The sequence below is a fragment of the Phoenix dactylifera genome, chromosome 3 (assembly GCF_051530095.1).
Source record: "Phoenix dactylifera cultivar Ajwa chromosome 3, Ajwa_hap1_PhDact_Kaust_v1.1, whole genome shotgun sequence".
Classification (NCBI taxonomy): Eukaryota; Viridiplantae; Streptophyta; class Magnoliopsida; order Arecales; family Arecaceae; genus Phoenix; species Phoenix dactylifera.
This window is the reverse complement of record NC_143192.1, coordinates 54180624-54193721: the sequence shown is the minus strand read 5'-3', so window position 1 is coordinate 54193721 and position 13098 is coordinate 54180624. Positions and strand designations below refer to the sequence as shown.

The window sequence follows — 13098 nt, the reverse complement described above, 5'->3', positions numbered from 1 at the left end:
GGGGTGGTCGACCCGGAAGACGGGTTCGGGGTGTGACAGAATGATCCACAATGTTCGCTTCACCTAGGTGCTATTCTAGGGATACAACATAACTAGGGAAATCGAACCAGACCTAATATGTACAGCACTAGTAAATGCTCGTCGAGGTGGAGGTGGCTGATGATGCAAAGTGGTCTGACCGTGAGCCTAACTAATTGGAGTTGAAAAACCACTCAAAAAAAAAAAAAAAAAAAAATTTCTACTATACATCTCTATATAGCTAAAGCGTGCAATCGATGTGCGCAGACGATCATATCATTAGAACTGAACACTTAGAGTGACAAAAAATGAGATTAGATCGTTGCTAGTCCCCTTGGCTATGGGATCGCACTCCGTGTGAGCCATAAAGCCCGTACGAATCTTCTCCTCCCCCGCTTAAAGAAAGAAGATTTTTATGGATGGAGCAAGGGAATCATAGTGGTTGGTTGCATCCAGAAATAGGTGCCAAACTTCTATATGATTCTATCAACCTGATTGAATTTTGGGGTCTCAATGTCATTCCTCGATACGAAATCTCCATGATTTTACTTATATCAATCACCGTGGTGCATAACTGAATTAGAAAAGAAAGATGTAATAACCCTCTCTATATACGAAATTTTTGGCGTGTTGACGACAACGAGTTCGATAAGGAAACTTTGGCAACAGGGATAACATACTTTCAGACATGCGTCTGAGCTTCCTTGAGAAATGGATTCGGTTAGAAGTCCGTCATACTTTGAAGGTTTCTTCTACATTATGCATCTCTTGGGCTGCCCTTTGGCACATGTGGCAGAGGAGGTCGTCAACAGGGAGGTGGTGGAGATGGTCGAGGGGATAGCGGGGCTGGAGCTGCCAAAAGAGCAGCCGATAAAGCATTTCAGCATCGCTGCTTGCGAAGCGAGTGGCTCCGGAGGGGGAGGGCACGAGTGAGTTGCCAATGCCTCCGACAACAGGGAGGTGGAGCCGGGCTGACCTCAAAACAAATACTGAGGGTGCCGATCGATACCTGCAGGTTTAATGGGAAAACAGAAGGTAATGTTGAAATTTATCACGAATAATACGTAGAGAAGAGCCTTTATTTTATATTCTATTAAAATCACTATATCAAACACATCGGAATTTTAAAGCCTATCTCAATATCTTTCTATCAAGATTTTTGAGATCGCCATTACAGGTAGCTGGGACAAGCTTTTTGATGGTTAAGATAGATCACCAAAATATTGATTTAATAAACCACATTGATTTTTCAAGTCCTCAAAATAAAATGCTGCGCTGGCTATTTTAAGATCAGAAAAGAATGATAAATATGTTCTCCCTTACCATCCATTCGGTTCTATTCGTTACGGAGGTAGCAAGAATGAAACATGACAAGAACTTTTGCCTGATCTGGGAGAAACATGTTGGAACACTTGCATTGTTATCCTTGCCAAAAAATCTTTTCCAAGTGGATAAGCATTATTTAACCATCAAACATGGATTGCTAGTGGCTAAAAAGCACCAGATTCTGGAAACCCAGGTAGGAATGATGCAAGTTACCTTTGAAGAAAGAGGACACTGCAAATTAAGGTAGAATAACGTACACAGCTAATTCATACTTCATTCTCCGATTTCTACTGCCAAGGCATATTTCAAAAGATACTGTAATAATCATTTAAAATTAAGAGTTGAATGACGGGGCCAAAAGCTCATTTAAAATGAAGGCTAGTTTAGAGGTTTACTGACATCCACGCTAAAGACTATCATAAAGATTTTTCTCTATAACTCGCAACTGACAATGAGGAAACAAACAGGTAGAATTGGGTAAGCAGCAGGAAGGAAAGTAGTCCTAGAAATCCTAATCAACCAGTACGCACCAAAATCACAGTTGTTAACTTGTTATCATGCATCAACAGAAAATTTAAGGATTCTTGGTTCTACACCTGGTTGGAGGCAACTGACAGTAGTACCGTTAGGAGCCAGCTATTGGTTAAAGTGAAAATAGTGAAGTCGGATAAAGAAAACTTCATATCTTAAAGACTGCCTTCGATTAAATGATTAAAAATTTTAATAACAAGAATGCAAGATAGTTATTAGCCTACCTGATTGTGACAAAATGGCAATAGCATAAAGACAACACTAGCAGCAAAGAATCCCATTCTCTTAAATAACATCAACTTGCTTAGAGTTTCCTAAGAAGCTAGTCTAGATCAAATTCCTTAGTGCGGATGAATGGTTCTACCCGGTCCTGATCAGGGTATACCAGAGGGTTGTACAACTATGATATTCAGCATGTACGACAAAACTTCCTACACAAATGCACACCATCAGTTTTCATTTAACCAACAGTGTATGCGTGCACGACCTGCATGCATAAGCATATACACCTCCTACCAATCACATTAACGCTAAATAGTATTTCATATATCAGTAAACTGATGCATATGAAAATCTACAAAGAATGACACAATAAATAGAGCCAAACCTCACCAGCCACCTCTCTTTTGCGAGTATGGATGAAAACTGAAAAGTTTCATGGTTATCAAGCCTAATAAGACAAAGATTTGTTCAATCAAATTTTAATCAATTATTTCACAAGGCTCATTAACAATCCCTAAAATAATTTTTAAATAAATCCTATAGTATCAGCAACAAAAATGAATGAGGCTACCCAATAGGTGATGAAGGAGACGGGATCATTCACTTCAAAAAATCACCTGCTGTGAAGTGCAAGCAACACCCTTCAGCAATTGGTTTAGTCAAGAGCCACTTTCAGTGTGATGAATAAAAACAAATTATCAGGTTTGGAAGCATCCTCCAGCGCTCAAGTAATCGCCAGACTATGCATAGAGGTTCCTCAGTGCTTTACAAGCTCACCCGATGAAAGGCTTCAATGTTGGTGGAGAAGATAGAACAAGAGCAGCGGCCCCTGTACAAAAGGGAAATACAGGAGGAAAGAAACGATTATGTTTTGTACTATGAATGGCAAATTTTCTAGCTCCTACTCCATCCTTAAAACTAGCCTTCATTACCCACTACATCTCTAATTCTCTATTTCATATCGCAGTGCTAAGAAGTTACGTATAAGAAGCCATGAAGGGAGTAGTCTACATCTTTATCACAAATATAGAGTAGCTACTGAAGGAAATATAAATCTGTAACCCTCTATCACATATTGATAAACTACTGAAGGCAGTTTACATCTCTACCATCCATACCAGAGAAGGTGCTGCATGATGTTTCAGTATTTATTTCTTATCATGTGCCAAAACTAAAATAGTTCTAAGAAGTGTCAAACAGAATCAAGAGAAATTGCCAAGATCCCTATCATCAGGTTCTTAGTATTAATAGCATTACCATTAACATAGTAAATAACTATGATCAAACCACGCAAGACAGCAATAGAAAGTCTAAGATAAGCTACACTAGCTTTAAGACCAGAGGAAAACTAGGGCAATCAACTCCAGATAACTGCTTTGAAAAAACACCTACACGCCGACAAATGTAATATAAGAAACTTAAAAGCAAGCAGTAGTATGAGGCATATGCTACTCCTCATAACAGCTACTTATTATATACTAGAAAGATAGGGTACTACTAAAATACTGAGGATTTAAGCATTCCAACCCGTCCCAGAAAACTGCTTTCCTCAGCAACAGTCAGTCCTCCTAACAGGCAAGAAAACCAAGTGATGCAGGCCTCGTCACGAAATTCGACAACCAATTCTTGAGGCTGAATTCCAAGGTGGAATTATGATCCCACCATCATGATCACTGCTGCTGAGCCTGCCTTGACTGAGCACCACCATAGGCACCGCCATAACCAGTTGGCCCACCAGGAGGCCCGGTGACTTGGCTAGTTCCATAACCCACTCCTTGAGAAGGGTCAGTTCTCCAAGAATTTGGATAACCAGAGCCACCACTTGCATCGCCATAGCCGCCACCCATGTAGCCAGAACCAGCCCCTTGTTCTCCTGAGCCACCAGTTGGACCGCCACTGCCACGTCCGCCAACAGGCCCATAGCCCCCATGACTGCCATAAGAACCTTCAGCTCCACCATATCCACCATACCCATAACCCTGATTCCCATATCCAGTAGTCCCGCTGGGAGACTGACCAGTAGGTGGGGCTGCTCCACCACCACCTGCTGCATTCCATGAAGCCGGCGCCCCATAGCCTGTATTTGCACCATACCCTGCAGAGCCATAAGCAGATTGAGCTTGGCTGCTCCATGGGCTTCGAGGTGCACCTGGTGGACCACTTGCATAACCTGCAGCTGGGGCATTTGGATTTCCATAGGCTCCAGCAGGTCCACCATATCCAGCTGTAGGACTTCCATAGCCACCAACACCATAACCTCCATATCCTACACCATTGTTTGCCGCTCCATACCCATATCCAGGTGTACCATAGCCTGTTGAACCATATGCTGGGTAACCACCACCAGCAGCTTGTGGCTGCATATACCTACCGGCATCAGCTCTACCATCATAGGAACTCATATTAACACCAGAAGCACTGTTGGTTTGATAGGGACCTCCAGTTATTGAACGACCACTAGCATTGCTAGGGTTTGCATCCTTTGGGAGAGCACGCTTGACCTCCACAAGTTTCCCATTGAGCTCATGGAAGGTCTTGTGTAAAACTCGATCAACAGCATCTTCTGATTTAAAAGAGATAAAACCAAACCCTCGAGGGCGATGGGTGTTTTGATCATACATCACCACAACATCATCCACCTCTCCATAGCCCTGAAAGTACTGACGAAATGTTTCTTCTGTTAAAGTTGGGGGTAACCCTCCTACAAATATTTTTTTAGTCCTAAAGTTACCACCACTAACAGGTCCTCCGCCACTTCTGCCAACATTAGGGTTTCCAGATTTGGAGGCCTGTTGTTCCTCTCTTGAGAGAGCCCTTTTTGCTTCCACCTGGAAATCAAAGCAGAAGTTTCATAGAAACACAGGCAATAAAAGCAAATATCTAAAACCATGCAAGAAATTTGCAATGACAGAACAAAAAAAGAACCTAAAGCTTCGTCATACAACTAGCATGATATCATTCAATAATGAAAAGTATATATAAATCATGAATTTAAAAAAAAGCTACCCAAATAAACTATGAAAGAATAACTTGCAGAAACAAAATGAAAAATAAATAATAAAGGAATTTAAGAGCCAGCAAAAGAATTTCATCTTTTAAACTTTTAACATATCTCATAATATAAAAGACTTTCTTCTTATCCTATAAAAGATGGGAAAGCTCATAACCTGTCAATTAAGAGAATGACGCAAGCACACTAAAAAGGGAACTAAGGTTCCTAATGTGTGTATAATAAAAAACTACTATACACTGTTAAGGCATGCAATGGACCGAAATGTATCATTCTTTTGCCAAGAGTAACCATAAGCCATACATCATCGAATAATCTCTTCTAAATAATAACTTGTAAACAATTTAAAATAAATATCAACAATGGTAAAACAATAAAGGAGACGGATGCAGTTGGAGTATTACACAAATTGCCACTTCAAAAAAATTGAACTTAATGACCACAAAGTCAACTCTTCATGCTTCCACTACCAAAGTTCAATATGTGCATGTTACCTTAGCTGTAAAGAGAATTATCAATACATGAAAATTTACAAAATATAGCAAATAGTTGAGCAAAAAGGGAAGAGAAAAAGGTAAGATTGCCCGAAATGTCATGTCACTATCTGATTTCATAACAAGATAAAAATCAGTACAGTTCTAACAAAGTCATCCATGAAGCGCAGCAACTCTAAAAAAACACTCACAAACTTAGTATATAACCGACAATGCTGCAACTACTCTAGTAGCTGGAGGGATGATGAAGGAGAAGCATCCTCGGATATTTTGGACCTCATGTGCAGCCTATTCCATTGATTTGATGCTAAAGACACCTCCAAGTAAAGAAAGATTAAGGCTGCAATTTAAAAGGCAAAGACCCTCAAAATTGTCATATACGGTCACCACAAAAAACTAAGTTTGACGCAGAAGTATTCTCAAAAAAGGGGGATTATGAGGCCCAGAGCCACTAGATTTGCTACATCCTTCCTCACTTGGAAAGTCCTACAGATAAAAAGGAAAAATTAAGGCTCACGTTCACATCTGATGATTGGAAGGCAATAAAATGGTCTAAGAATTGCAAGGGGGAGATGGCTGCAGATATATCGTAAGCACATAATTCTGAAAACAAGCGGCGCTAGCCCTTTAGGCATTCACACCTTTAGCGAAAGACTTCAAATTGTTGATGATGACAAGAAGCCAGCAATGGGATTTATTTATGGTGGCTGAGAAGATGCTAAGAGAGACATCAAGGCATTTTCCAAAAATCTGGAGTCTCCCATAAGCCTTATGTTAATCCCACAGATCAGTACATAAAGCTTGATGATCCTTTACATGTCTCTGGCTACTATATTTATCCCTATTACTATTTCAATGAAGGCAACAATGTAGAATCAAAAAACCATTATCATGGATGTCTTATTAACGTGCATTGAGACATTGTCTCCTGAGCCTACCATTCAAAGATCATGTTATCAAAGTGGAATTGAAGGCCTATAAGGATGCAAGCGGACTTTTTGGAAGGCCAATTGCTGTGAGGCAAAGGACGGAGATTGATGATTATTATAACCCAGGAAGGAGTTTAATAGTTTAACCATAAGCTATAACTTTTACATATCTAGCTTATGACTTCATATTTCAGCTAACAGACTTCTAATATAGTTGTCGTCATTGGAATGACAGCTCATTAGTTGTCAATGTGTGGATCTCAAATGTCACATTTAAAATCAATGATGATAAAGATCCCTATCTTGACAAGCAGCTCCTCTAGATGTGAAAGGAATTGAACACATTTGAGAGGCTGAGTGCTTAGATCCTTAAAGGATGTATTTGATTAATAGATTTTGCCAATTTGATTGAATATTGAGTATCAATTAGTCACCACACTTGTTTGCATATTCATACCCCCTAAAAAGGAAGAGACTAGAAGTGTGGAGGTTGAATGATTTAGTATATATCCACTCCAATTCAAAGCTAAAGGAACGCCAGAGGGAGAAGGGGGAGATCCTATGTTGGCAAAGGAATTTCAAGGCCATGCTAGGGGGCGGTTTGTTGATGTTCCTCCAAATGAAGAAAAGGTCTTTGCTGGAACAGGTTTGACATGGGGTCTAGTTTAATTAGCTTCAGGAGCTGATGAGGTCATACAACAAGGAGGAGCCTAGGCCAACTAATGCTAGTGCTTGCGATGCTTCTGCTTTCACCTCTAGGGCTAGAAACACTAATGAGTAGTTAGATGAGTATGATGATGAGACAAAGGAGGAGAATAATTGTGGCTTTTCATGATGATTTTGATGATGGGTTGTTATTTGAGAAATCAATTCCTGGAGGAGAGGGACCTTTGATTTTAGTGTGTCTTTTTGACAATTAGCACCTTCGTACTGTGTCCATACATTATGTCACTACTTATGTTTTGTCACTGTTGTTTATGAAGTATCTGTGTCAAAGTTTAAAGTTTAAAACTTGATCTGGACTTCTAAAAACGCTTTGTGGCAACCTATTTTATATTTTCATGTTCATCAAGATAATTTGTCATTTCTTATATTGATGTTGCATCAGTATAAGCATGGATTACACTTCATAGGAATTGTGACTCTAACAGATTAACATGTCCAACCATGCTAGAATATGCACTAAAGTGAGAATGAGTATATTTAATTTTTATTATTTATTTCTGAATTTTAATGATGTAATTCTATTTTTTAACTATTTATTATTTATTTTTAAATATGAAAAAACATGAACAGCATATGCACCTACAAATGCACCCCGCATATCGCATGTCCTATGCATTGATTTGACCACCTGCATACTATGGCCGCTTTTCTAAAATACTGATCACGACCATCCATCAATCGGCTTCCTTTTGAATTAGAGTGATTGCAACCATCAAATAATCCTCAAGTCTCAAGTACACCAAAATCAAAGAAGGCAACGAGAGCATGAGAAGAGAAGAGAAGAGGAAGCTAGTGTCACCCATTTTCAAATTCACTTCTTTCTTTCTCTCCCCTATGATGGAAAGAGTGAAGAGCATTTTTCCCCTTATTATCTTCCTCTCCCCTGATAGGAAAGAAAATCATGAGGAAGGTGGGAGGAAGAAAAGTGGGATTTGCAAAGTCCTCTAATAAATTCATCAATATTTGATCCATGATCATTGGTGAGTGGCAAGGCTAACAAAATACCAGATTAGTTAGGTTTCTTCCATGCAATATCTAATCTTTTTATTTTATCTGATAATATGCAAAAAGCAGAAGTAACTGCCAATATATAAATTTTAGACGATAAAATACCCATTGAAAATTTATGGAAGGGAAGTCATTTTGTTTTCTTTTTTTTTGGGTTGGGTTGGGGGGGGGGGGTTTAGAACTTATGCAAACGAGAGTGTATATTGGTTTTTCTGGATCCAGGGAGCATGGCCCCCCAACGCCCCATTGGCTCCATCCTTCTTGGCATGCATGCACAAGCATGTGCTCATGCCACATGCAAATTAGGCCTTGCCATGGTACATGCCAATCCTTGCTTCTCCCATCTGCTTCCCCTCACCCTAATTATTTAATCAACAACGCCACTCCATTAGCAGTAGCTATTGCTACGGCCTTCACCATGTACAAGAGCCGTGCTTGCCGTTGTCATTGCTGTTGAGGCCATCATCTTAACCTCGGGACACTAGCCTTATGCTTAAGTACCCTTGGTTCAATTTCCTAGAGTCTCATAGAACAATGAGAAATATTTATTATTTTTCTTTAAATATAAAAGATGATCATTAAGCCATTAAGCAATCTGCCTAAATCACTTAAAGCTTGTCTAGCCTTGTTCATAACCTTGTCCACATGCCCCCCCTTCCCCATTATCCTACCCCTCATAAACATCATTAAAAACAACATGCTCTTCTTGCCCAACATAATTTAGCTTATCATCCCAAGTCTAACATATACCCCTTTGAACATGTTCCATTGATGCGAATCACCATTTTCCTCTTAGATTCTCCCTACAGAGGGATTACGGTTTCTTCTCTTTATCTAATGGAAAAGAGGATTTTGTAGTTAACACACCAATTTCGCAATTGCAATAAAAAATTTCCAAAGTGATCATGAGAGATGAGATTTGGTGAAAGATGGTTCAGCATAAAGGTACAAGGTGAGTATACATTTGTATGCATAGAGAGTGGAGCAAGGGACAACTATGATGTTTGCAAAGCTTTGGTGGAGAAGATAATAAGCCTTTCATGTAGGGAATTTACAGGATGAGGAGTTTGGGGATCAATAGATAGAACATGTGGAAACGGAAGCAAGAACAACACAATTATTTTAAATGGCCATGATGCTCATTTAGGGGTTTTACAGTTTGGTTTTAGTTCAAGGTTTGGGTGCTCATTAGCTAAATTGCTCATCTAGAACATTCAAGCTTAGGAACCATCTATTAGAAAAGCAAAAAAGAAAGGCACATATATCAACTCCATAGATGTAACCACTCTGATAGAAGAATGGGTAAAATTAAAAAATAAAATATGTACCAAGTACGCATGTCATATCGTATATAGATAATCAATATATGCATACTTAATTCAAGTTTTGTTCAATCATATTTTAAACACCAATTTACATATGAATTGGAATCTACATTTAGGTGTCAATCTGCAGACAATTTTGAGCCTAAACACCTGATCACTATGTCAATTTGACAGATGTAGAGCACCTTAAGCTTGATTTCAAATTTGAACATCTAGTCATGATATTAATTCTTCTTCCAAATTCAGCCACTATTCTAAGCTCAGCCCCAATCTATTCCATGTAACATTTCAACAACTACAAAACCCCACTATATGTAAGACATCTATCAGTATAAACAAAAATAATGATGATGAACACAGCCAACAAAAATAATGGTTCCATGGGTAATTAAGAGAAACAAAAAGAGGAAAAAGTAGTTAAAAGTGCCATACAATTACTCATATAACAGGAAATCGAACAAATAGAAGAGGTTAAGACCAAGTTTCCAAGGATGCCACAATAGCTCAGCAAAGACCACCAATAAAAGAAAATAGCGTAGATTCATAATTATCAATTTGAAATACGAAACATGCATAAACATAAACCGAAGCAATAAAAGTTTCACTCCAACACCCTCAGACATAAATTAAATGACCAGCAAGTGGAGGTCTCTCTTGCAAAATATAATAAAACGATGACAATAACAGCAAGAACTCGAGGACTTACTACCAAAATGTTGAGAAGCATGCATATAGTCTTTATTGGAAAAACCCCCATATTAATTATCAACAGGGGGGAGAGGGATAGAGAGAGAGTTGAAGACATCCTCTATTATTCATAACTCACAAACAACTGAATTAGTTCTCTCTCAGAATTAAAAAGAAAATGAGAAACCAATTTAAATAATTAAAAGAGACCACTAGAACTTAAATAATCAATATTTCGTTCATTGGGTCCGGAATAGAGGGGGAAACCTACAATATCAGTCGGTTAACGGAATTCGAAAGAGTTTTTCACTGCTCAGAAACCCTAAAAAAAACACGATCCATCATCCAGAGAACCAAACACATAAATAAAACCCCAAAAAAATCAATTATTTCCAAATCACGGCCACATCAGGAGTTGTCATCGCTTTAATTAAAATCAAGAAAAACCACCAGCCCAAGAACAAAACCTAAATTTTCTGCTGAAAACCTAAAAAATCGAAGTTTTAACTCGCAGGCGCTGCCGACTAGATCGGATCTGAGGGAAGGGAGGGAAGAGAGGGACTGGGGGCTCACCGTCCGGCCGTCGATGGTGTGCTTGTCCTGGAGGACGCGGTCGAGGACGGAGAGATCGGCGAAGACGACGAAGCCGAAGCCCCTGGGGCGACCCGTCATCTTATCCCTCATGATCACCGTCTGCAGCACCTCCCCGTACTCGGAGAAGTACTCCTTCATCTTCTCCTCCGTCGTCTCCCAAGATATCCCCCCGATGAACAGCTTTCCCTGATCCGAATCCATCGCTCCCTCTTCTTAAACTCCCTCCTATAGAGAGATCGAGATCGAGGGGGATTTCCTTTCTTCTAGGGTTTCTCCTTCCCACAAGAAGGAAGGAGAAGAGGAGAAGAATTTTAGGGTTTTTGAGGCGAGCCGCCAACGACGGCTATAGGAAAGACATATCCCAGAGGAGAGTTAGAAATGAATAAGAGGCGAGGGCAGAGAGGCCGAGAAATTGGACGGTGATGGTGCTTCCTGTAAGAGACAGGGGAGCGGAACGAACGGCGGAGATCTGATAGAGGGTTTTTTAGGTGCGGAACGTGCGGTGCACGTGCGGATTAGAGATGCCTTATCATAGGGGGTAAAGATTTATTTTATTTTATTTTTTATTTTTACAACCGCATAAAGAATAAAGCGTAGGCACGTGGTTCTTTCAGAAGCAAGTGGTGAGCCGCAAAAAAAACAATATACTCAGCAGTACTGATTCACCTCTCTGTAGACATGTGTATATCTGATAGGGGCTACACTCTTAAAAGTCTATGAATGTGCTTTTAAGAGCTTTTTTGTGCTCATGGTTGGAGATTCCTCTTGTATTAGGATGGTAAGGATGGTTGTGATTCTTTTAATTTCATTATCTTCTTTGTTATTTATAACTTTCATATGCCACCTCTCAACCTTATGAACTTTTTATATTATTCATAAGTTTGTCATATGTTTCCCCATGATCATGTCTAGATCGGCATGGGGTAGTCATTTATCAGCAGTCTGGTTGTATCTCTTGTTTCCTAGGGATATTATGATGAGAGATTCATGATTGCAAGGTCAAATGGAGACTTATCAGTTGGTCAGTTCATCACATAAAATAGTTGTATACAAGTGTATAAGGAAATGTAGGATAGCTTATATACATGTACTGTGAGGACAGTTGAAACTCCTTTATCATCAACTCTTATGCGACAACTTCTCGGAAAAATAAATTTGTCCTGAAACTATTTAGATGATTGAGTTAAAAATCTTATAAAATTTATGAGTTGGCCAGTATAACCAGTAAAATTATAGGATTACAGGTTAGGTTAGGTCTATATTTATAAATACCAAAAATAGCTTTGGAGTGGTTTGATCCGAATTTTACATGCGCAAAAAAAAAACTGCTGCAAAAAAAAAACTAGTCTACCTTGTAATCTTATGATTTTGTTGGTTGTATTGGTCTAATTCACGATTTTTTTAAGATTTTCAGCCTAATCGTCCAAATAGGCTCATAGTGTTTAAACTTTTCATCAAATTACCATTGATAACAAATCCCCACCACTCCTTTTTGCGGGATTTCTGTTGAAAAAAAGGGGAAAAGCAGAGCTCTACTCTCTTCATTAGTGAATAAAGATAAAGAAGAGATCACAAGAATTCATTTTAGAAGAGGAGCAGAACAACCAAAAGGATACATGAAAATTACAGAATTAAGGGGAGGAGTTCCTGTTTCAGATTTGATAGAACTATAAGAGGAGAATTTATTAGAATAAATCCGAAGTGATGACAAACTTGTGTCACACAAAATTTAATTTATAAGGATTCGAGGTCTAAGATGTCCACAAGATCAAAATGATGTTTCAATTTTACTTTCAATCTGGTGCTACCAAGACAGCTGTCAATGATATTGTTTGGAAGATAAGATCTTATAGGCTTGAATGGATCTCTATTGAATCTCCTAGAAAGTCCTTAGAATTTTTCTCTGGTGTCTATTTGATTTACTTAGACTTCTTGTACCCATTTCATTTCTAATGAAATAAATTGAACGGGCTTTGCCATCTTTATTCCGAAAAAATAAAACAAAAAAAGCCTCTCTTGATGAGTACTCCAAAGAGAGAGATGTAAGAACAACTTGATGTAAGGCCCTATCTTCTCAAATATGAGAGAGTTATTAGATGATTTTTACAAATTACAAAATAAAAAAAATAAAAGATTATAATATAAATGGTGAACAGGTGTTGGATTATAGGACGAGTTGATATACTGAGATCAATAGGTCTGATGCGAAGGAAGAGAAAGTGAATCTG

The 13098-nt window shown here is 38.8% G+C and overlaps 1 protein-coding gene across 4 annotated transcripts; it reads right to left on the bottom strand.

Annotated features, from left to right (window-relative positions):
- Window positions 1–600: 600 nt before the first annotated feature.
- LOC103716247 (RNA-binding (RRM/RBD/RNP motifs) family protein) lies at window positions 601–11308 on the bottom strand. 4 transcript variants are annotated; one of them, XR_605486.6, is made up of 4 exons: window positions 10850–11245; window positions 3625–4925; window positions 2715–2926; window positions 601–1027 (listed from the first exon to the last, which is right to left on the bottom strand). XR_605486.6 is itself a non-coding variant. In XM_008804170.6 (2 exons), exons 1-2 carry the CDS (start codon window positions 11069–11071, stop codon window positions 3768–3770), a joined length of 1380 nt encoding a protein of 459 aa, XP_008802392.3. In that variant the 5' UTR covers window positions 11072–11308; the 3' UTR covers window positions 3310–3767. The 4 variants fall into 4 exon arrangements, 1 of the variants encoding a protein (XP_008802392.3); XR_016400009.1 differs by lacking the exon at window positions 601–1027 and adding an exon at window positions 2472–2545; XR_605485.5 differs by lacking the exon at window positions 601–1027 and having other exon boundaries at window positions 2561–2926.
- Between the last annotated feature and the right edge of the window lie 1790 nt (window positions 11309–13098).